Consider the following 25,551-nt stretch of genomic DNA (forward strand, 5'->3'; position numbering starts at 1 on the left):
ACTAATTTCCTTTCTACTCATCTTTCACTTTTAATTAGTGCAATTTCAGATACGCTGATGGTTGATAGAAGTATCAGGAACAAGGAAGGCCTTCCCAGCAAGTCCTCCTCGGGCTCCAGTGTGTATTTTGGTGATTGGAGTCTCTCAGTTTCCAATTTTAATCTCCATCTCTGTTGTACCTCTAAATACTCCCATCAGGGATGACAACAAAAGCTCATTTGGCAGCCTGGCATTGCTGGGGAGTTCCCTGTGCTACCCTCTCTTTTTAAAGAGGTTTTATTTTAATTCCACTATTATACAATAGTGTGACTGTATCACATGATACGATATATTAGTTCCAGGCATACAATGTAATGATTCAACACTTCCATACAACACCCAGTGCTCATCATGACAAGTGCTCTCCTTTATCCTCATCACCTAGTTCACCCATCTCCCCCCTTCTCTTCCCCTCTGGTGACCGTCAGTTTGTTCTCTAGAGCTAAAAGACTGTATCTTGGTTTCTCTCTCTCTCTCCTTCTGCTTATTTGTTTTGCTTCTTAAATTCTACATATGAGCAAAATCATACGGTATTTGTCTTTCTCTGACTGACTTATTTCACTTAGCATTATATCCTCTAGCTCTATCCATGTCATTGCAAATGGCAAGATTTCATTCTTTTTTATGGCTGAATAATATTCCATTATATCTATATCTATCATGTCTTTTTTATTCATTCATTAATTGGTGGACCCAGGCTGCTTCCATATCTTTGCTACTGTAAATAATGCTGCTATAAACATAGGGGTGCATGTATCCCTTTGAATTAATGTTTTTGTAGTCCGGATAAATGCCAGTAGTGCGATTGCTAGATTGTAGGGTAGGTCTATTTTTAACTTTTTGAGGAAGCCCCATACTGTTTTCCTGTGCTCGTGCACAGGGTTCACGGTGAGCCGTGCATAGGATATAGGGGTTCTAAACACAAGCTCAGAGGCTGGCTGTCCACCAGCTGGGTGGAAACACAGACATGATGTTAGGACATCCTCCAGGTAGACCAGTTAGCCAAGATCTATCCTTGGTCCTAAAAGGGGAAGCTGTTTTGTCCTACCTCGGGTTGGAGCCCGGGTGGCATGCTTGGGCTCAGGCGTGACCTGCTCAGGAGCAGCAGGCTCACTGGCGGGCTGCTGGGGTTTGGCCTTCCTTATAGGCATAGGCTGTGGGAGGACCTGTTTGGGGAAACCCTTGAAGAACCATGCTCCAGAACGCTTCCACACCTGGGGTAAGAGAGGGAAAGGATGAAGACATGGCAGCCAAGCACTGTTAGTCCTGCCTTCATGAGTGCCAGCTTTTAACTTTGCTCTCTGCCCTCAGCACACTGACATGGTACATAGCCTGTCACAAATCGTATTTGATTCACACAACATCCGCAAACACCCAGGAGAAAGGGCCTGAGTATACCCATTTTCTTGATGGACGAAGTTGAATATCAGAAAGGTGATGAACTGGTATAGGGTTACACAGTGAAGAGAGTGGAAGGATAATAACTGGACTCCATGTCTTCCACCTCTTAAATGTGGTGTGCTCCCTACTTTTAGGAAGAGAAAAGTCACAGAAGCGGGAGAAAAGAAAAGAAAGTCATTCAAATGCTCATGGACTGTTCTGCCAGAGTTTACCACTGGCCTGGTAAACTCCTTTTGACTAATCCCTTATGACATATACCTAAGTAGGTTTCCCAGCCCTCAAGTGCCACCCTGTTTCCCTGGTTACAGTGAGGAAGGGAGGACTGCACAAGCAAGGAAGGGAGCTCTACAAGCCAAACAGGAAGGACCAACCCACTCACCTCTCTCTGCTCAATGCAGATTTTGCAGAGCCACACGGGATGTGGGCGGTTATTGGAGGTCTCCACGCCACACTTAGTGCAGACATTCTGGGGACAGAATATAGCCCAGGACACACTCAGATATGTCAGGTTTTGAGCTGCTAGTGAGCGGGACGAAGGGGCTGGGAAGTGTGGCAACTGAGCCCCATTCTCTCTTGGTGGATGTAAAGAGCTTGAACTCTCCTCTCCCCTCCCTCCCATGACCAAGGCCAGTTAGGATTAAAGTTCCAATCTGAGTCTTAATTTCCAATAACAAGAACTGTGTCACTCCCCGGCCTTGGAGGAGTGAATTCTCTGGAGTTCTCCAAGAGTCCCCTTGGGGTCTGAGTGTTCAGCATCCATACAGGGGAGATTGCTGACATGAATTTTCAAGAGGAAAGGCCATATGTTTATTTGTTTGTTAATTTATTTCTTCTTTCTTTTCTGCATGAATCATGACATAACCTAGACTATGGCTGCAGGCTCAACTTTCCAGGAGAAGGCAGTCACCTGTGTAAAAGCCATGACTGTGTGATGGAACATTATTGGCTGAGTTTCCTGGCAGTCAGGACAAAAAGGAAAACCCAACAGGTCAGGAAATTGTTACTATCTGCTTGACTGCAGCAGGTAAGTGTTTTGGCCTTGATAAACTTTCCCTGATATTGCATTGTAAGTGCTAAGTGGGACCCCAGGCAGGAAGTGCCAAGTGACTTTATGGATGTCCCCGGCCCAGGGGTTCTCCTGACTTCCTTTCCTGGGAATCGGGCAGACCCAAGCATAGTTGCATCTGTGTCCTGGAATCATCAAGTGCTGACAGCTTGAGGGAAGGGTGCAGGGTGGAGGGAGCACAGGGAGACTCCCCTTCAAGAATGAATGCTTTCAAGAAACCCAGCAGCTCTAACTTGGCTGGAGAGGGGCTTCCTAAGCCAGGTAAAAGGACACTTGGCAAACTTGCCATGATGTAGACACCTGCCCAGCATGCTCTTTAGCCTGACACATAAACTTGCTAAGCCACAACCAGGATACTTGCAGGCTGGAACACAGCTCAAGTCCTACTTAGGCACCCAAGCTCACCCAGGATGGAGCTGCGCTCCAAGGGGACAGGAGGGGAAGAGCCTCTTCCAGGAGAGGAACTAAAATCAGAGTTGCGGGATCCCTGGGTGGCGCAGTGATTTAGCGCCTGCCTTTGGCCCAGGGCGCGATCCTGGAGACCCGGGATCGAATCCCACGTCGGGCTCCTGGTGCATGGAGCCTGCTTCTCCCTCTGCCTATGTCTCTGCCTCTCTCTCTCTCTCTCTCTCTCTCTCTCTCTCTCTCTGTGTGTGTGTGACTATCATAAATAAATAAAAATTTAAAAAATAAATAAATAAAATCAGAGTTGCCTAGAAGATAGTTGGGCATGGGAGCACCCCCAAAGGAATCATATGCTGGCAACTACCTTCAGGATCCAAGCTCCACCCCCAAGACCCAGGGCCCCCCAGGGTGGCTCGAACCCAGGCCTAGTTCTGTGCATGAGATGAGTGGGGAAGCAGGGAAGAGGAGGGTGATGGTACCTTCTTACAGTCCTCACACACCACACAGGCAGAGCCCAGCATCCCCAGCTGTTCTCCACATAGGATGCAGCGGTTTACCCCATCCCCGGCCACGTTCTTCCTCATGTTCTCCAGACGGTCCACCAGGCGCCTGGAAGCAGAGACAATAATGAGGGCCTGACAGGACCAGTGGCCATGAGCATCTCCCAGAGTATCAGGTTGATGGTCTTACTCTTCTCTGAGCTGTGGGCTCCTGAGTATCTGATGATGACTGTTGGACCCTTCCCCAGAAAAAGGTAGGTGCACATGAAATCCTGATAGATTTCCAGACCATGCCCCAAATCTCCCATATCTTCTATTGACTGCTGATTAAGCACCTCATCTAGACTTTCTACCTCATGTCATCTCCTCCAGGGAAACTGCCTTCTGAGCTCCAGATTTGTTGATCTAATTGTCTACAAGATGTCTTCACTTGGGTGTCTTCACTTGTCACTCAAGGTTTACTTGCAGCTGCTCTTTATCTTGGCCATTCTCCAGCCCTGTCCCTAGCACACCTGCTTCCATTCTCAGGATGGAGCTGGACCCTGCCTGCCCCTCCATGGGCTGGCTTCCATCAGCAGGCACCCTGGGCGTGGGGACTGCTGGGATGTGATTTGGGCATCACAGGCTCTAGAAGGTCCCTGGCAGCCCTGCCTGGCAGCCACCTGATGCTGACTCTCCCCACAGGCCCTCCTCGCTCCTGCCATTCCCTCAATGTGCTCTGACTCGCAATGTTATAAATAGCAGCTTCTCCCTTTGTGCTTCATTCAGCAGAGAGCCGCCCTGCCCTGGGAAGAGCCAAGAGCAGCCTGCAGGCTCCAGAGCCTCTGCTGTGACCCAGATCCGACAGAGCTGCTTTGGAGCAGGACGCACAGAGCCAGAGTGGCACTCTTTCTTTCCTCCTCCTCCTCCTCCTCTTCCCTCCCCCGCTCTCTCTATGTTTTTCCTAGAAATTGTTCTTATAGGATGATGGGTGGGAGTGGTCACTGGGCACAAGCCCCACTCCATGGTCTCAGAACACAGCCTAGAGTAACAGTAGCTGGTGTTTACTGAGCACTTATTATGTGCCAGGTGGAGAGACAAGCACTCCACATGGATTTTCTTAATGAATGCTTCCAGCAGTACAATAAGCTGGGCACTATTCTTGTCCCCGTTTTCCAAGTGGGGAAACTGAGGCACAGACAGGTTAAGTGATTTACTCAAGTCACATGGCTGGGAGGTGGAGAGAGCTGGGATCCAGACCCAGGCAGTCTGTCCTGAGTTCCTGTTCTTAACCACAACACAACCATGCTGCTTTGCGCCAAGCAGAGCCACAAGGATCTTCCTGAACAGTCTGATCTCCACTCTGCTCCATCCCCCTCCAGTTCCCAGACCAAGGGAGACCCTCAGTCATTGGTAAATACCAAGTTACACACACCCAGCTACCCCAGTTGCTTCTGTCTGCCTGCCCCTCGCTCCCCTGAGCATTTTGCCCCATCATTTTGTTTCCCTGAAAAGCTCTCAAAGCAAGTTTGGGGGATCCCTGGGTGGCGCAGCGGTTTGGCGCCTGCCTTTGGCCCGGGCACGATCCTGGAGACCCAGGATCGAATCCCACGTCGGGCTCCCGGTGCATGGAGCCTGCTTCTCCCTCTGCCTGTGTCTCTGCCTCTCTCTCTCTCTCTGTGACTATCATAAATAAATAAAAAAAATTAAAAAAAATATATTTAAAAGCAAGTTTGGCCCAGGATTTTGCCTCTTTGGGCTTCAATTTCCACATCTGTAAAACAGAAGGTGTTGGGCTGGATCAGTGGTTGTCAAACTGTGCTTTATGGTACCCCGGGGTTCCTTAGAGCCCGTTTAGGGGCCACGCCCTAGCCCAGTGGGAGGCTGGGGTGATTCCACAGCATGTCTGCATTTATCTCTTTTGTTTGCTTAGGCTGTTCAATTAGATTTCCTTTGGAAAGCTATGGTTTAAGGAAATGGCCTGAAGCTGTCTAGAGCAGATAAACTTCAGGAGGACTTTCAATGCTGCAGAATTATAAAATATGATGAGACAATGAGGTGAGCCGATGGAGGTGGAGGATGGTAAATGCATGGTGATGTTTTTCTTGTACACACTTTTCTCTTTTACCATTTTTTCCCCCTTCATCCACTGCCCTAGTCAGGATACGGTTAGATTTTGTTCTTCTCACTCTCTCAGTACAGGACCGCAAGCACAGAATGGGTAAGAGGCTTGCCTGGGGTTGCTCAGCGAGGGTGAGAATCTAGTTCTCTGTGTCAGTAAATCATCTTTGCTTTCCATGAAGCCCTCCTGGCTTCTCGCCTCAGGTCAAGCCTCAGGAAGACAGCACAAGACGGATGACCTAGTTCTCAACTGCGGTGTTCTTTGCTCTGGAAACTTAGAGGCTTTCCTGCCTCCTCTTGGAAAATCAGGGCCACAGATTCACTCACCGCTTGCAAAACCCACATTCGAGCCTCTACCCACATGCCAGTTCCTTCCACCACTCACTCCTAAATGCCCAAAGGCCCCGTTAACAGGCCTTGTATGGAGAATGTCTCATTAGCTTCTATCTGTGCAGCAAATGGCATGAAAAACAACAGATTTAAGATCATCATTCAGATGTCCAAGCTCAGGGACCCTTGTTATTCATGAATTTGGTAGAGGCCAATAAGGAGAGAAGGATGTAGGGTGGCAGAAGCACACCTTCTTTTTCTGCTCCAAGATCGGATGAGCGGGTGGGGGTGGGGGTGTTCCTGCAGTCTGGTGTTTGGACAACCTCTCTGTGGCCCCACCACAGACACTTCCAACAGCCAAAGATCATACATTTAGAAATGAAACTTTGCAGGAAGCTAAGTCAAAATTATATCATGGAGGACCGTGGGTCACAGATGGGTCTTTACCTTAGTGATAAAACATTTCCATTTCTTTATCCCCAAAGGAAAGTTTATCCTTTCAAGTCTTGGCAGGAGGACCCTATATGCATCATAAAGGACACCTGCAACCCTCAATGAGTGTCAGTCACCCAGGGAGCATTCGAAAAGAATATCAATGCATGGGAATGCCTGGGTGGCTCAGTGGTCGAGCATCTGCCTTCTGCTCAGGTTGTGATCCTGGGGTCCTGGGACTGAGTCTTGTATCAGGCTCCCCACAGGGAGCCTGCTTCTCCCTCTGCCTATGTCTCTGCCTCTCTCTGTGTGTCTCTCATGAATAAATAAATAAAATCTAAACCTCATCAGCTGTGGATCTGCTGAAGCCCTGTGAGCAGTACTGTGGCATGCAGCCCTGTGGAGAGCTGCCACATGGGGGGATGTCCTCAAAATTCAGGGTGTCCCTAGATAATCTGGGGAGAGTGTTCAGCATGCAGACAATGGTTCTGTGGGATTGCAGTGGGGCCTGGGAATCTGAATTTTGAAGCGGCTCCCTGTCTGCTCCTGATCCTGGAGAATTTCTGGCCATACTATGGGAAGCCCTGTAGAAAGGAAGGGAGCAGTAGGGCAAACCACATGGGAAGATGCCCTCATTATGTGAAAGGGGGAAAGAGACCCCCCAGGTCCCAGGATGTAGAGTTGTAGTTAGGGTATGAATCTGGGTTTGGAACACGCACATCCCAATCTCTTCATAGTGTTTGCTGGACAAAAAAATAAATTAGAAAGGAAACGCACCCAAATATTCAGTGATAGTCACTGGGAGGTGAGGTTATGAGTAACTTTTATTTCCTTTTTTGTTTTTAATTTCCTTCTTTAGAGCCTCTGCCTCCCTGCCTCAAGCACCCGATTAGCCAACCTCCACTATGTTTCCTTAACCTTCCATAATGAGCATGTTGTGTCTTCATATTAAAAGAGAATGTGTGGAACCCCTGGGTGGCTCAATGGCTGAGTGTGTGCCTTTGGCTCAAGTTGTGATCCTGGGATCCTGGGATCGAGTCCCACATCGGGCTCCCCGTAGGGAGCCATTGTGCCTATGTCTCTGCTTCTCTTTCTGTGTCTCTCATGAATAAATAAATAAATAAAATATTTTAAAAAGAGAAGAGAATGTGCATATTTGAAGATAGTGAACAGGTAAGGCAGGTTAAAAGCCGTGTGTTCGAATCCTACCTTCTCCAGTCAATGACCTTGAAAAGCCTCTGTTCTCTGGGGGCCCTTTCCCAGACTTTACTGTGGGGTTAGATGAGATGCAACTCAAGTTTCGTCCCCTGGGCAGACGGTCAGGGAGTATCAGAGCCTGAGGCTGAAACATCAAGACTTCCCCTGGTGTTTTGAAATAGAAGATCCCTCGGTGCCTAAGAGAAGGACCTCTCTGTGTTGGCAGCCTGGTTTGTTTGCCTGTCTGATGCCTCCACATTAAGTGCCCAATTAGCTGGACACCATTTGTGCCTGTCATTTCTCTAGTTATGTCTTTACAGGCCCAATTAACTTTATGACTACCACTCGTGCCTTGCATCCAGGAAACACCATCCATCACCAGGCGCTTAAGGGAGCTGCTGTTTACTCTGTGATGTCTCCCACTTCCCAGGATGCTCCCAGAGGCACCAGAAAGGGTACATCTCCTTCTCTGGGCACCAGTGGACAACCCCTGGAGGCAGCGGGAAGTGGATTCCCAACTTAGTCTGACTTTGCTACCCAAATGGATGCAGATGGGCTACTCATTCCCTCAAATATTTACAGAGCACTTCCCTGTGCCAAGTCGACAACCAGGACACAACAGGGAACAAAACAGGTGAGTCCCTGCCTGCGTGGAGCCCTGCGTGGAGAGGGCTCAGGCATCGCTGACTTCATCACACAGATCATCATAATCGTGCTCATTGTAAGTTCTCTGAAGGACAAGCCAAACTTTGGTCTCAGCAGGATTCAAATCACCTTCTCTAGGTGCTCATGCCCAACCCCCGGAAAATGCATATTCCCTACACACAGGTACACACGCACACATGCATGCACATATGTACACACACATGAACGCACACACTTTCAGAATTTAGAAATAGGCAGTGATGCAAGCGGTGGAGTGCCAGTTCTGGGGTGAGCTTGCCTGGGTCCATATTTGGCTCTGCCATTTCCTAGTTCTGTGACCCCAAGAAAGTTACTTAACCTTTCTGAGCCTCTCTGTTTTTTATCTGTAAACTAGGGAAAACAAAGTCCTTACCTCCTAGGGTTGTCGCAAAAATAGGAGTGTTTGTAAAATGTCCAGAACATGATAACCACTCAGTAAATGGTTGTTGCTAATTATTTCTTCTGGAAATCTGTGGCTTTTATAACTCGCTCTACTCACTACTCTACTTTTTCTATGTAATCAGGATGCTATAATCTGCCCATGAAATCCATCTTTTGAAAAGCTTTTGAAGGAGCTGTGGTGGCTAGAAACGGACATGGATGGCACATGTCCACACAGGTGAACATGTATGTCCCCAGGCACGCCTCTAGGGGCCCATGTCCGTGTGCACCCGAGAGCACACTCATGCACACTCACACACTCCTGCACACTCACGCACGATCATAACTCCATGCAGAATGCGCCTTCACACGCACAGCTGTAACTCCACCACCCTCGCAGAAGCCCAGCCCCATTTGGCTGCCTTCTCCAGACAAGGACAGGAACCAAGTCGAGGACGGACACGGCCTGTTTGTAAAGCTCAGACTCCCTCAGAGAGCGCCAACTGGCCTCAGAAACTTTCAGGCAACCACTTCGGAGCTTTCAACGGCGGCGTACTGCTGCAGCGTCTCGATGCATGTTGCGGAGAAGGCTAATGGATGTACAATTACGCCAGGAAGGAGGCTTAATGTGGCATGCTGCAGAGCCAAGGAGCCCTGCCGTGAGGCATGATGGCTTTGTGGGTGATTCCTTGATGGACGAGGGGAAAGGCGAAAAGCCGGGGATGCATCACTGATGGGGATGTGGGGACGGGGCTGGAGCTGCTGCCTTTAGAGCAGCGGGGGCTTCTGAGGACACACAATTCATAAAAACAGCTTGAAGTGGGAGCATCCATGTCATGTTGTCTCTCTGACTCTCCCTCTGTTCTCTCTCTCTCTCTCTCTCTCTCTCTCACACACACACACACACCATCAATTCCAGAACTGTGCTGCTTTTCCCCCTCACCCCAATTGCCCAATGGGGAGATATTACCGTGAAGTTTATTAAACTTGGTGTTTTCTTAAGAGCAGATCACCTGCTGTGAACGGGGACGTGGCTGCTCTGACGGAGGCTGGCCTGAGCCTCCATGGCCAAGGTCTCTCGGCAGCCTGTCCTTAAATGACTGAGCTGCTCTATCACGAAGCCGTTTGGCTGGCATGCGGGGTGTGAGCATCTCAGACTCATTAATTCTCACTGTTGTTTATTGCTGTCGACACCTGGAGAGCCGTAGATCCTAATTTCTCTCCTTGATGGATTGGTGAATAGGATTCCCGCCCAGGCCTCAGCTTTTTGGCTGGGGTGGGAGGGTGGTGTGCTCACCTCGGCTCAGAGCTGGAGACAGGGAGCCTAGAGAGAAAGACTGCTGGAGGGTTTGGCTGAGTTAAGGTAGTCAATGCCAGGCAAGGTGCTGGGTCATTACAAACCCAGTAATAGTCACAGCAGGTTCTGTGCTAAGTACTCCACATGTCCTATTTTCTTTTCTTTTTTAATAAAAGATTTATTTATTTGAGGGGGAGAGGGACGGTAGGACAGGGAGAGAAAGTCCCAAGCAAACTCCTCACCAAACCCAGAGGCCGATGTGGGGCTTGATCCCACGACCCCAAGATCATGACCCAAGCCAAAACCAAGAGTCAGACGCCCAACCAACTGTGCCACCCAGGCACCCCACATGCATTGTTTTCCTTAGGCCAGCTATAACCTGCGAGAGCAGCTCCTTGGTTTACCCCCATTTTACAGGTGGTGATTGTCAATAAATACTTGCTTTTCTATAGAACAACGGAGTAAGAGAGTAAGACTTTAGCCCTGGAGTGGGCCTGAGTTCATAAGCCCAGTTTTATCACTTATTAACTGTGTGACCCTGGGCAAGTTGCTCGACCCCTCTATGCCTCAGTTTCCTCATCTGTAAAATGGGAATGATAATGATGTGGCCTCATGCATAGGGCTGTTATGCAAATTACATAAAGGAATTTACATAAAGCTTTGAGCACAGTGCTGGCATGTGGTACTTTGTAGGAGTGAGCTATTATTTTGTTTCTCTAGACGCTGAGCATGGTGGCAGGAAATTTCTCAAGTTTCTTTCTTCTTCCTTTTGTCAATCACCTGACAAAAGGGCTAGAGCAGCTGTTCTCAGAGGGAGCATGTGGCAATAGCTAGAGACATCTGGGGTTGTCCTAGCTGGGTGGGGAGTTACTACAGACATCTAGTGGGTGGAGGTCAGGAATGTGGCTAAAATAATCTACAAAGCACAAGGCAGTACACAGCACAAAGAATTATCTGTCCCCAAATGTATGTAGTATGAAGGTTGAAAAACCCTGGGGTGGAGGGACTTAGAGACCCCAGGGGCCAAGTCCCCATTTTACAGATAAGTTCCAGGAGGCAGTGAGGTCAAAGTGATTCAATGAGGGGCTTGGGGTTTAGGATCGTTCAGTATGAACTATTCATCTAACATGCATTCATCATTCTCTGTTTTATGCCAGACACTGGGCTACTTAAGAAATTAGGACAACTTGCATACTCATCTTGTACAAACAGGTTGCATAAAGTATTAATGTGATAGGACATTAGATATCATTGATCCAATACTTGGGGACACAGATACTACTACTCAGTGATTCTTAACATAGAAGGTTTCAGAGGCTCCCTCTGTCCAAAGTCTGATGAAATCCATTAATATCTTCTCAAAAAATACAAACACATGCGTATATGCCTCCAAACCCCTGAATTCTCTTTATAAAACATTTAGGACTCCAGGTTAAAAAAAAAAAAAAAGGAAATGGGGCATGGTCTTCCTTTTGAAAGAAGAGAATATGACCTGGCTTACTGTCAGCCTGTCAACTTAGGAAAAATGTCTACCTGATTCAGGGTAGAAGTTATGTGTATTATTACTCACTTCTCCCTCTGTCCACATTTTGGAAAAATTCTGTGCCAAAAATATAGGAGATCATGGTACTGAGATGGGAAGGTTATAGAATCCAGCAGATTCTGTCAACAACAGGTCTCCCTGTGCCTTTCTGCCTTCCCCCTCCATCACAGCGTCTGGACACCAAGGTTAAGGACAAATCCTAATTACTTTTTGGGGCCCATCTGTTTAGGGAAATTGACCTCAAATGGAAGCCACCCGACTGCCTGTCCCTTGGCAGACAGGATATGTGAGCCAATGCCTTTGAGAGGCTCTGGACAGAAAGAAATACAATAATGATGCAGAGGGACCTACCCCTGGGTCAAAACAAAACAAAAACCACAAGCTGATTTTCCTAGGCAAATGTTTGACTCCAGCGCCAATATGCTCAAAAGTCTGGTGGACACCCTATGAGTGTGTCCAACTCACAGAGGTCTGTCCCTGTCACACTCAGCAGCCATGTTGGTACAGCCTGGCACCCCTGGCCACAGCTGACTAGATGAGAGGTGGGTCCTCAGGGTGAGCTGGGCCAGTTGGAGTTCCTTCCCTAGGAATCTGAAATTAGGACTAAGAAGGAAACCAAGGAGGTACAACATGGATACAGTGTCTAACATGTTGGATGAGAGGAAAATCTTTCATGAGGCCAGGCTGTGTTCTTGGCCTTGGACCCTGTGAGATATCTTTACACCCTTATACTAAACTTGCCTTTTTTGCATACAGTGGTAAAGTCTCCAAAGATGCCCAACATTAATGCTTTCCTTCTCTGGGGGCCTAGATCATTCTTCCATAAGGAAAAGGGACCTATTTTCCCTCTCAAATAGATGGTGGAGAGGTGATGCCCTACCAGTTCCAGACCCAGCTGCTAAGAATCCTGGCAACTTCCCATCCTTGTTCTCTTGGAACCTAGCTGCCATGTATAGTTTAGGCCAGATTATTGGAAAGGGTGAGATCCCACAGAGAAAATGGGCCACAAAGAAAGCACTAAAGTGCAGATGTGGGAGCAGAGCTTTCATGGCTCTTCCAGTGCAGTCCAGCCAGCTGAGTGACCCAAGTCCAGGCCACAGTGGAGCGGAAAACCCACCCAGCAGAGCCCTGCCCAAATTCTCCACCAACAGGATCGTGAAAAATCATGGTTGATGCTTTGAGTCATGACGTTTTGGGTGGTTGTTACACAGCAATCGATAACTCAAGCAATCTCCCTGGAGTTCATTTCCTTTCCTGCAAAGAGCAGTCAGGGCATATAAAACAAACTCTGCTATCCCACTTAGCACGTCAATAAGGAATGTGGGGGCAAAATGCAGCTGTTCCATGAGTTTCCCTTCTGGCTGTCATCTCTTCCTCCCTAGGATGCTGAAGAGAGCAGAGTTGAGTTGTGGGATGAGTGGTGAGGCACCCCCAGGGCAGAAGCAAAGAAGCGGCAGAAAGAGAAGCAGCTCTACTTTGCTGCTTGCCTGGGGAGCTCCCTGAGGTGGCCAGCTCTGGCCAAACTGCCCCAGGGAGGCAGCGCCTCCTGGGAGGCCTGCAGGTGATTCCTCCCTGGATCTCTCAGAGCCACAGGAGTATGCACACCAGGACTGGCAGATTTGGAGGTACAAATAGGTGAACAAGAACTGGAAGACATCACTAGGCCAGCACACAGAAGGTTCGAACTTCCCGACCCACAGTGTCTCCCTCCACACCAAGCTTTTGAAATTTCCATGTTCTTCAGAGTCTGAGAATGTGGGGCCAGGCCTTCAGGAAAGACACCTAAGAATTAAAAGCAAAATTCTGAAAGTCAGCCAGACAGGAATGTATATCTTGGCTCCATATCACCTTAAGTAAGTGACCTTGGACAAATCACCTCTCTAAGCCTGTTTCCTCATCTGGGATAAAGGACAATAATAGTACATACTTGACAAGGTTGAGAGGAGCAGTTAGCGAGTTAATCCACAGGAAGTTTTAGATTCAGGGCTTGGCACATAGTAAATCCTCAGTAAACGGTACCTAGTATGATGATGATCTTTTATTATGTTTGTTAATGATGATTTCACACTGCTCCCAGATGGCTTTCACTTAGTTAATAGGAAAAAGATTCCATATCACAGAGCTGGTGTGAACCTGGAAGGGTTCTCACAGACATCTTCAATTTTAACAGTTGGATGGAGCTCAGTAGGTCTGAGAGGGCCAGCCAACAGCATGGGACAGGGTCTTCCCTCCATGAGACACACTCAGCTATTATAGAGCCTGAGCAGGAAGGATCCTGAGAATCAGCCTGACCTGCCTCATTAAATGGATAGGGGAGCTGGGGTCCCAAAGGCTCATTAACTGAGAGCCCTAGGTTCTGAAGTGGGAGCCCTGATAACACCCCGTTTTCAGGCTTGACACGTGTCTGACGTGTCATTTTGCTTCTTTCTGACTCCGCTCTGATCCTTTCCCAGGGAAGCATGGTTAGAACAGGAAGGAGGGTAGGGTTGAGATAGTAAGACACCAATAACATCGGGTTTGCCACCAGAAAGCAGGGAAAGAACCACAGCCAGAACCCCATGGGACTGTCCTCTCCCCCTCTGGCAGAAAGCATACCATCTCAGCAAAGGAACACTGTCATCAGGGCTTGGCCCAAGCCTCCCTGGAAGCCTCTCAAATTCCCTTTGGGGAAGCCAGGGCTGCTGGAATTCCAGGGCTTGCCCAACAGGAGTTTTGGGGCATTGTTCTAGAACGGAGGCCTTGGCCAGTGTCAAAAACTGAGCTTCTTTAGCAAATTTATCTTTAAATGATTGCCACCATTTATGGAGCATGTGCTTTGTGCCAGGCACTACGATAATCCTTTGCACACTAATTAAACATTCATCAAGAATTATGTGCTAATGTTGTCCCCATTTTACAGATGAGGAAACTGAGGCACAGAGAGGTTCATGTGGTTTATCTGAGGTCACACAGAGGGGAAGTAGTCGAGCTGGAATTTGAACCCAGGCATCTCTGACTCTGGGGTCCCAGTAACTAACCACTGTGCTATTCTTACCACATCATCAGGCTAGCTGGGGCCATATGATAAGACATGGAAGGCAAGGCAGGGAACCCAACTATTCTGTTCTAGAATGCTCAAGCTAGAATCAGCTCAGTCCACAGAGACCTCTCTAACTTTACCCCCAGAGGCAGCCCACCTGCCATGTACAGTCAGCAGCCTTGGCCATGGCTGATTGGATGAGAGACAGCCCCTGACATAAGCCATACTTATTGTGTACCAGGCTCTGAGAATTCACTAGTGAACAAAACAGGCAAAAAAAAAAATAATAATAATCTCTCTCAAAAAAAAATCTCGACTCTCAGTAATCTTACAATCTAACAGGGAGATATATAATAGCCAGACTAATTAGGTAAACTATAAACTGATATCTGGTGGTAAATGCTACGACAGGAAAAGGGTGAGAGCAGTTTTGCTTTTAAGCATTTACCCTTCTTACCCATATTCCTCACTTCAAAAGGCTGAGGCCCATTGCTGGGTGAAGTGAACACACACATACACTCCTGCCTGGACAACCCCCCACCCTTGATATATCTTTTAAAAAGCAAAACAAGAATTCAGCCCTATAAGCAGGCCCCTTTAGCAATCTTGAGTAAGCAGAGTAAGCAGACAGAGGGTGGAGCATGAAGCTGACACCAGTGGTTTGTCATCTGTTAGCAGCACGCCCCATCCCACCCTGAGTAAAATTATCAGCGGAGGCCAACCAAAGCCACCAACTTCCCCTTACCATCCAAGAACCTTGAGAACACCTCACCCAGTATGTGGGTGGGGAGATAAATGGGCACCCGGGTACCTATATCAGTTGTAAGCAATTGGCAAAGGCTGCCACTGGCAGAAGGGCCTGGAGGTGGTGGCTGCAGAGGAGGAGGTCCATTTGAGGTCCTGGTCTTGGAGGACCCTCCAGTGGCCTGGCATCCTGACAGCCAGTTTTTCATCTATGCCAAGAGGCCCCAGATACACATACCCACAGCCACAGTCCCCCACACTTCCCCCACCTCTTTGCAGGATCCCCCCACATACAGCTCACTCCCTCTCTAGCTGGGACCGTCGCTCATTGACTTTGTCACTCTCTGACACACGTGTCACCCAGCTTCTCATACATGTGTAAAAAAATCTCTGCCCTCCAAACACTATTTTTTCTCTTCTCTTTACCATTAATGAAACATGAAGTGTCACCGGGGTCTAGGCTGGGGAGCGTACATGCATCTTTTCACCTATTGCTTGCAACAGTCCTTTGAGATAAGACTGTCACGTCCTCTACTCAACAAAGCGAGTGAACAGGGGGCTCAGAGAGATGAAGCATCATGCCCAGGACCCAGAGCAGGCAAGCAGGGAGCTGGGATGAAGCCCCAGTTCCTCGAGTCCAGACCCACCAGGTTAACCTCTGCTGCCTCCCTCTCATGCTGTCTCCCTCGTTCAGGATCCGTTCCTGCCATTCTCTTATATAAACTCATTTCAAATGTGCTACTTGACATATTGTCCCTAGACACTCTCCTCCTTACCTCTTTCTCAGCTGTACATTCTGTTGTTCTACAGTGCTTCTAGAACATATTTCTACGTTAGCCCAGATGCCCTGTGCTCACAACCATGGGCCCCCAGGCTCCAGTGACAACCTCCCACCACCCTCTGTAAGGCACTCCCAACTGTCAAGCCCCCACCCTGGCCAGTCCCCAACCCATTTTCTCTCCTCCTCCCTGAGGTCTCCCACCTTGTGCCACAAGGACTCCAGTTCTGCCAGGTGAGTGGCAACCCCACCCCGAGGTAGTCTACTCCACCCCATTATAGCCTGCTGGCCCCCAGGCCTCGGGGGCTTTCCAGGTGCATGGGAAGCCTCACCCAATTCGCTCCTGCTCCATCTCTTCCATTTTCTCAGCTCGAGCAATCACTCTGTTGATGATTTCCTTCTCCTCATCTGTCAGCTCTTCCTGTTTCCTCTGTCTGTCGGGCTGACTGCTGGGATGGACAGACCAGCCTGCCTGGAGCCTGAAAGGTAATACAAGGAGGTGTGAGGTTGCTAAGAAGCCCAGAAGGAAGCAGAGAGTGGTGCTTAGGCTCTGGTCCTGGGGGCTGGTAAACCTCAGTTCAAATCCCTGATGGGAAACTCACCAGCTGGGAGACGAGCCTCAGTTTGCTCATCTGTGCAATGGGACACACTTTCCTCCTTCGTAGGATTCTGATGAGTTTATTTCTACTAAGTGCTTAGCACAAGGTAGACACTCAGTGAGTAGCATTTCCAGGAAGCTTCTGAGAACCCAGAGAGTAAGGGAGTTCTCAGAAAAAAAATCTAGAACAGGAGACTCTACAGCCAGAGCGGAAACAATTCTGGGAGGGTGGCTGGAAGCCCTGGGTCCCAGACTGACCCAGCTCCTGCCTGGCACAGATGCTTTGTTTGGACCACAAATGATTTCTTTCATAATTTGGAACTAATTGCCAACTGGGTTTACAAAAAGCTCTTAATTTCACAAAAACATCCAGATCTCCAGCCTCAAAAGCTCCCATAGCATTTTGTGTTCCACCCTATGCTTTTCCTGGCTTTTCTTTTCTTTTCTTTTTTAAAGCAAACACTGACATAGCACCTACTGGGTGCTCCCATGACCTCATGTAATCCTCACATGGTCCCTACATTGGAGGATTGTTATGGCCTGCTTACTGGTGAGGAGACTCAGATAAGGAGAAATGAGTCCACTTGCCCAAAGTGACGTGTTTGGGAAGTGGCAGATGTGGAATTCAGAGCAGGGCAGGCTGCACACTTAATCTTCACGATATGGAGGGAACTAACGGCATCTCCCACTGCCCAGGGCATGCCCACAGAGCCCTGGTGGCGGCACAGCAGATCAAAGGCTTCCGGGTGGAGAGCCGACACTGTGGTCTATGGCAAATTATCATCCTCTCTGCTAATAAGCTGCTCCATGCCCCTCGGCAGGGAGGTACCCCCCTGAATGGAACACAAGGTTAAACACCACTAGAAATTCTTGTCCCTGTTGGGGAAAAAAATTAGTAAGTAGGAATCCTCCAGAGCCAGCACCCCATTAGCTGCCAGCCTCTATTATTTCCACTGCTCTAATCACATCAGCAGGCATGAAATTGCCTTTTGACACTAGAAGTTGGAAATTAAAAGCCTCATCTTCCTCCCTCCCTCTGCTTCTCTTGCATCCTCCCACCCTTAGCTGGTTTGCTCTGAAGAGCAGAGAAGAAAGAGTCCAAAAGCAAAGACAAGCAGATTCTGGGGACAAGCCTTGCTCTGACAAAGGGAAGGAAGGTGGGGCCTGGGGAAATTCTCATGGAAACACACCTTGTCTTGCAGTGGGGACCTCTGGGGATGAGCAACTGTTAAACTCGCCTGGATAACTCTGCTCAAAACCTTCTGATGGTTTCTCACTGATTTAGAACAACACCCAGAACTACATAGGGATAGTGGGTGCATGACACTGTGAATCTGATAAATGCCATTGAATCATACACTTTAAAATGGTTAATGTTATGCTACTGTGTGGATTTTACCCTAACAAGATAAAACCTGCTTTAAAAGATTTTGCCCATCTGAAAAATCCTACCCAATGTGTCCTTAACCTCTCCCTCCTTATGGCTTTCCCTTATCCCTACAATCAGCTGCACTGGCCTCTCTGCTCAGTCCAGAATGCTGAAACCTTGTTCTTGCCTCAGGGCCTTTGCACTTGCTGTTCCCCCCTACCAGGAACATTTATTTCCCCAGATCTTTCCATGACCAGCTCCTTCTCATCTTTCAGGCCTTGGCTCAAACAGCGGCTCCTCAAAGAGGCCTTCCTCCATCTCCCACTGCCCAGACTGACTTTCCTCATGGCACCCATCACTAATTGAAATTACCTTTGGAAAAATGTCTGTTGTTTACCTGTTTATCGCATCTCCCCCCATTGACCACAATGTTGGTTCCAGGAGGGCAGGGGCCTTGTCTGGATCTAGGCATGACAGTGTCAGTTGTATTTAGAATAGTGTCTGAGAGTAAGCAAACACAGAATGTTTTTGAATAAGACAGGGTCCCCTTTGGCCCAAAGGGACTGTTAAATGTCTAATTGTAAGTGTGACCCATAGGGAGAGAGACCCAAGCAACCTGGTCAGTCTAGGGGACCAAGGACAACCCCCTGGGGAAGCAACATCCATCTTAAAACCCTGACAAGGATCTTCTGTGATGCCGGCAATGCTTATATTTGAGACCATTTATTTGCACAGGCACCTTCTCAGACTGCAGGAAGGGTATTAGCCGTGGTGGAGTGATTGAAAAATTTGCAAAAGCAAGGCATTTCTGTGTTATCTTAAAGAGGGCCCCCCAAAATTATATAACCTATGGGCCTGCAGCAGAGCTAGAGTCCCTGCAAAGATCCCAGAGGTAAGCTGAAATCCGTGAGGGGACAGCAGAGGAAGAGACCAGGTCTGGAGGAGGGAATAAGTGGTCTTTCAGGAGGGAATAAAAGGCCTGGAGTTGCGAACGCAGGTAGAATGCTTGGGGAATGTGGAAGCCAATGTGGTAGCCTGCAAGATGGTTCCCCAGGACCCCTGCCTCCTGGTAGTCCCACTGACTAGCGGCTGGTCCTGTGTGACTAGTGAAATACAATGGAAGTGGCAGTGTGTGGCTTCCAAGGCTGGGTCATAAAAGACACTGCTGCTTCCGCCTTGTCTTGGGTCATTCGCCCTGGGGGAAGCCAGGTGCTGTGTCACAAGGACGTGCAAACATCCCCAGTGGAGAAGCCCACATGCAGGGGAATGGAGGCCCTACAGTCATAGCCAGCAACCAACTAGATTGCTACGTGGTGATCCTCCAGCCCCTGGCGAGTTCTGGGATGCTTGCAGCCCAGCTGGCACGTGACTACAGCTGCATGAGCAACCCTGTGCCAGAAGCAGCTAGCTCTGACACCCTCAAATTCCCACCAACAGAAACTGTGAGATGTGATAAGTGATCTCTGTTGTCTTAAGCCACTCAGTTTGAGGTGATTTGCTCTGCAGCATTAGCTGCCTGGAAAAACGCAGGTGAAGGATAGAAACCGCAGCATGAAGGCCCATCTACAGCATCAGGATACGTTTTCTATTGCTGCATAATGAGTTATTACAAATTCATGGACTTCAAACAACACACATGTATTATCTCATGGTTTCCACGTCTGTCCAGGCATGGCTGAACTGGGTCCTGTGCTTGGCGTCTCACAAGGCTGCAATCAGATGTTGGCTGGGCTGTGTTCTCATCTGGAGGCTTGACTGGGGAAAATTCTGCTTCTGGGCAAATTTGGGTTGTTGGCAGAATCCATTTCCTTGCATCTGCATAACCAAGGGCCTGGCTTTTTGTTAGCTGTTGTCAGAGGCCACCCCCAGGGTCCTGGAGGCAATCTGCAATTCCTAACTAGGTGGGCTTCTCCAATGTCATCCTGTGGGCTGCTTGCTTCATCAAGTATACCAGGTGACTTTAGCTCCTGTCAACTGTGAGAGTCTTATATAACATAATGTAATCATGAGAGTGATACCCTGTCCCTTTGCTGTGTTCTATAGGTTAGGAATAGGTCCCAGCTTTTCTAATCCCAAGATAAGGGGATTACACAAAGTCATAGATACTAGGAGGTAGAGACCATTGTCTATCTGCCTTGCTTGAATGCTCCCCACGGTGGAGACCTCACTCTCTTATATGGAGCCTGTGATGTTCTGTCAAAAAGATCTTCCTAAGATGTGCTAACATCACTTAGCCTGATATTTCTTCTCATTATTTTTAAAGGATACACTGGACTCCAGCATAATGAAGACAACCCATCCTTCCCAAAGAGCCTTAGTCACAACCTAATTCAGCCACCTCCCCAGGTCCCTCTGACTTTCCATGGAAATGGAAATGTCTCAACTTCCCCCATTCTTACCTCCTTGGTCCCCACTTTTCTTCTTCTCTTCTGGTTCCTCTCTGCTTATTTCCTGCCTTTACAAAGCAACTCAGTGATCAAAGCAGAGCACAGGTGAGATGCTGGGCTGTGTGCCCGGTAAGGACCCCTTCAAGGACATGTTCCTGCAGCTCACAATCTGGTCACAGACAGGGTCAGCCATGGACTGGATATGAAACAAATACCTCTTACCCCAACACAAACTCGTTGGGATCCATGGGCATAGGAAACGGGTGCTGCTGAACATACCTGGCTCCAGAATCATAAGCGGGGATGGAGGCCTCTGAGAGGGCCCACCTGAGATAATTGCCTCCATCTGCAGACAAGCAGAAGGTCTGCTGGAGGCTGCCAGCATCTCTCCAAACCCTTCCCCCATTCTTAGCTCCAAAATATGCAGTTGACAAACAGCTCATCCAGTGTTTGAAAATGTCACCGATTGGTCTCAGTGGGGACTCGCAAGCCTCCTGTGGATTTTCATGCTTTAATTCCAAAAGCAAACAGAGGGAAATGAGGTGGTGTTTCAAACCAAAGCCTTTGCTCTCAAGGAGAGATTGGGCCTGTCTGGGTCTCCTCATGATATGCTGGGGAATACTGTGAGCCTGGGACCCTCGAGAATGCTCCTATGATAGGACGTGGCTCCCTTGAAAAGGGCCTCTGGGTACAGGATTCCAGCTCTGGATCTTTAAGACCAGAGTCCAATGTTAGGAACTGATCAAAGACCAAAGCTGGAGAGCAAAGTACTGCTTCTTTGAAAAAACTACTCACAGCATTGTATCCAAGCCAGAAAAGATCCAGAGGGCCACTGCATGCCAATGGAAGCCCTCTTTGACCTAGCAGAGTTTAAGATCGTAATCCTGGGTCTGTTGCATATAAATAGGGTGCATACTAGGGCTCTGCACTGCTCTGAATATCAGCTTCTAGATCTATTAAATGGGAATGGTTTCATTTCTGTTTCTTGCTGGGACCCTCAGAGGCTACTCTGGACCTTCAAAGGCTGCATGAAGAAAGACCCCTGGTTTACTGGCTGAGATAAGAGTGAAGAACTTAGCCGGTCTCCACTTTTATCCATAGGCTTAAGACAACACTTCCTGGAGAAACATTGCAGGATGTCTGTCTTCTGTTACCCCAAAACTGTTCTTGGCAGTTCCTTGGAGGAGTCTTAAGGGCTGCAGGGGAGTGGGGGAAAGAGGGCCAGAGTAGGCAGTAAATCAGGCCTTCCATCCTCACTCAGCTGGGTTCTCAACACTAGCAAAACAGAAATATCAGTCAAAAAAACCAAAGAAACAAATTTTTAAAGAATTTAATATTTCATAAAAGCACAAAATATGGTTTACTGCATTGATGACCTCAATAATTCACTCCCCCAAGTATCCATGCTCTTTGCCATGTGAATTTGGAATCCCCCTCACCAAAGAGTCAGTCTATTTCCCTACCTGTGAATCCTTCCCAGACCTATGACTTGCTCCAGCCAATAAGATGCAGGGGAGTGATGATGTGCCACTCCTGAGGCTGAATTTGCAAAAAGACTTGTGTGTTTCTGCTTCCTCTCTTGCACATCCACCATGGGCATGACAACAAGCCCAGGACAGTGTGCTGGAGGATGAGAAGCATGTGGAGCAGAGCAGAGTCATTCCAGCCATGGCCATCCTAGATCAGCCAAAACTTTGATGCATAAGACCCATGCAAGACCAGCAGGGCCACCAGCCAAGCCCAGAATCCTGAGAATAAATAACTGTTGTTCTATGTCACTGAGTTTTAAGATGGTTTGTCACACAGCAAAAGCTAACTGATACATTATCTGCTATGGCAACCACACAAAAATGGTGAAACCTGTTAGAGTCTCTACATTTATTTTACAGTTTGGCGTTATTTGAAATGACCAGTTGCATAAACTTCACTATAATATGTTGAATGCTTTCAGCCACTAACAGTCTTTATCCAGCTCTCCTCTTATCTGTCTTACATATTTAGCTTCTGAATTAAACTTACTCAAAGAAAGAATTTTGCCCCTAACAAAAAGTTTAAAGATCACTGCAGCAGACCTGCTCATTTTCTAGATGACGGATGCTCCGAAGAGAGAAGGGAATTGTTGAGAAACATGCGTGAGTCAGAGACTCAAGAAACTGGCATCCTGGCCATGCTTCATTGGCCACCTAAATATATCTGCTCAGGTGCGTCTGGAGAGGGTCAGAAGGATCCCTCCCACCACAGCCAGGATCCATGGCTCCGTGAAGAAGGAGATCCGTCCTGACTCCTGGTGGAAGTCCCTCACAGGTGTCGCTCCCTAAAACACTGGAAAGGCCAGACTCCCACCTCCTTTTGGCCTCCCACCTTGATTCTTCATTTCATGCACACAATAGTCACATAATAAATACCCACCAGATGTCTCTATTAATAAATTATAATTCCCAAAAGGAGTGGGATGATGGAAGTGCTGTCGGGGCACGAAGGCTCTGAAGCATTAAATAGCAGCAGTGTGCAGAAAATTAATCCTTTTTCTTTCCTTTCTTCTTCTCCACCCCCCCTTTCCCCCAGGATGCCAACATAGGCAGGTGTCAGCAGGAAGTCTCTTTACAGCTCAGTGAATGAGGTTTTAATGAATCTGGGAGGGAAGGATGGGGAAGGAGGGGCTGCTACACCACACAATAGTTTACATATGCTTTGCTGGCATAAAGGTTCTTTTGGATGAAATTTACCCCTATGCAACTAAAGGCGGTGCAGGAGGGATGCTGTGGCCCCTGTGCTCTCATAGAATGCTAAGGGGATCTCAGGCTCTTGCTAATCATTTAAGTCAGGCTGAGTTCTTCTCAGTTCTTCTAAATTTGCACACTACCTCTCATATTTGGACTTTGCACATGCTGTTCCCTACTTGGAACTCCTCTGTCTCTTCTCCATCTTGCTACTTTGTCACCTGGTCCCAGTTTACATGTCACTTCTTCCAGGAACTTTCCCATCATGACCGCCAAGTCTGGCTAGGTGCTTCTCCTTGTGTTTCCATGGCCCACTGTGATTCTGCTATCACAGTGACTTGCACACTTGTGTATTTGTTGCTGGCCGGCTGTTTATTTGTTTTTAGACTCCACTAGATACATACACTCTGGCTATTCCTGTATTCCTGGTGCTTGGCACAGTGTTTGATATGTGGTTGGTCCTTGGTGAGTAGTGTCAATGAAGGAAAGAAGGGGGGAGGGAAGGGGTGAAGGAAGAAGGGAAAGAGAATGAACATACACTCTACCTTTTGACTTCCAGCACTCAGGTAGCCTCCAAGAGCCTTGGTACCCTCTGGAGTCACAAACTTACCTTGTAATGTTCATATTTATGATCTGGCAATGTCTCAGCATCTCTCCCTGGATGTCTGACTACTATACTCATGATATTCATAAAAAACTGATCTTGTCTGGCCAGAGTCTTACCAGCCAACAACAGAGATTGTAGAACATTCAAATGGTCTTTAGTCATCAGCTTGTTCAAATCCCCCATTTGACAGATAGGGAGGGTGGGTCAGAGTCAGGGAAAGAATCACCCCAGATCACCTAGATAAGTGTTAATCAGTGTTAAGGAAACCTTTAAGGATTCTGGGCCTGATGATGTGGTCACCTGGGTTCAAAAAAGCTGAAATTATGCAAGTAATATATATATATATATTTAAAAAATGTATATTATACACACATGTTACATATATAATATATGCAGGCATTAATATATATTATAATACAAGGTATATATAATGTATATATACAACATGTATGTGTGTGTATGCAAACACACAATGTATATATACACAAAGGTAAGGCAAGGTTGTAAGTCATATATGCTTCCGACTTTGCTTGGTGATTTACAGTTTACAAAGCTTTCCTGTGCATCTCATACGATCCTACCACCACCTGAAGAGGGAGGAAGGGCAGGGTAGTAATACCACTTTACAAAGGAAGGAGCCAGGATTCAAGGCAATGAAGGGCATGGCTCTGGGCCACACTGAAAGAGTACCAGCGCAGGACCCAGACCTGGGTTTTCTGATGCCAGACCTGGTGCTTTACTGCTGGCTCTGTGATAACTTCCCCATCTTAGGAAGGGTAAAAATGGCTTTCCAGAGCTTCTCAGTGTGCACACACAACCAAAGCCGGACCTGCTCTGCAGCTTGACTGTTCATTTATTGGTACAGCATCCAATCTGTCATGCATATTGAGGAAATGAATCCAATTTTTTTTTATGAATCCAATTTAAAACACAAATGTTGTAAGCAGAGACAGGACCTCTGCGTCAAAGGCACTTCACTGGGAAACCAGAATGACCTCCCACGAGGTGACAGAGATCATATGTGTGGCACATAACTTCCCACAGGCTCTGTTCCATTTCTTGTCACCTTTTATTAACGATAGCAGTTATGTGAGCTAACATTGTCTTTAGCTGAGAACATTGTTCCAAGGTAAATGCTGCAGAAGTGGGCACAAAGTGGTCAATAAATTTGCTGGGATCCCACAAATTACGAGGATGAAATTGAGGGCTCTCCTAAGTAATGCTTTTCCATCCTTTACCAAGATCATTCTTCGAAATATTATATTTTTTTTCCCTCAAGAAACTTGTTTTTTGGTTTTGGGGATTTTTTTTTTTTTTTTTAGAAATGTAAAACTCGCTAGTTCCTTTGTTTAACCAGCTCTCTTTAGAGCCAAAGCTAATTTGATCAGAAAAGTGATAAAATTCAGTTTGTAAAAAAATCAAAGTATCAAAATACTCACTGTTCTTTATCACTGAAGGAAGGCAAAGAAAGGAGAGAGAGAGAAAAAAAATGAATAAAGTTAGGAAAGACATCTCTTAACAATGCCAACACTGTCTGGATGCAACAAACATAGAGTGTAAATTGCAATGACTTACTTCCGGTTTGGTTCCCCCAACACCTCCCCGCCCCCCGCCCCAGTCATTATTATCTTATTTCAGCACATCTGAAAAAGGCTGCTGCAATGTAGGGCTGTAAACTCCTCAGCTCTGATTAAAATGACCAGTCAGTTCAGCTGATTACTTAACTGAGTTGATCGTTTATATATCTGAATAATGGATTTTGGGTACTGAAGAGAAATCACCTAATGATAGCTTGGCCAACATCATCCTGGGGAATAAGGAAGACATGGAGGGGAGGGCCATGAACCCCAAACAGTCAGCAGGTCATTCATTTGCAGCGCCCCAGTTTGGGAAAGCAAGTTCTCCAACTCTAGAAAGGAGACCAGCATCTCCATTAATTAGGTGAGCAATCATA

The 25,551-nt window shown here is 47.5% G+C and overlaps 1 protein-coding gene across 1 annotated transcript in view; it reads right to left on the bottom strand.

Moving 5' to 3' along the window:
- RPH3A (rabphilin 3A) overlaps window positions 1–25,551 on the bottom strand; it is a 98,289-nt gene that overhangs the window by 35,165 nt on the left and 37,573 nt on the right. Inside the window, 5 exon segments of the mRNA XM_055322867.1 lie at window positions 1,088–1,253; window positions 1,820–1,906; window positions 3,391–3,520; window positions 16,249–16,395; window positions 25,037–25,048. Coding sequence (XP_055178842.1) covers window positions 1,088–1,253; window positions 1,820–1,906; window positions 3,391–3,520; window positions 16,249–16,395; window positions 25,037–25,048 — 542 coding nt within the window.

This window comes from Nyctereutes procyonoides, unplaced genomic scaffold (genome assembly GCF_905146905.1).
Source record: "Nyctereutes procyonoides isolate TBG_1078 unplaced genomic scaffold, NYPRO_anot_genome, whole genome shotgun sequence".
Classification (NCBI taxonomy): domain Eukaryota; kingdom Metazoa; phylum Chordata; class Mammalia; order Carnivora; family Canidae; genus Nyctereutes; species Nyctereutes procyonoides.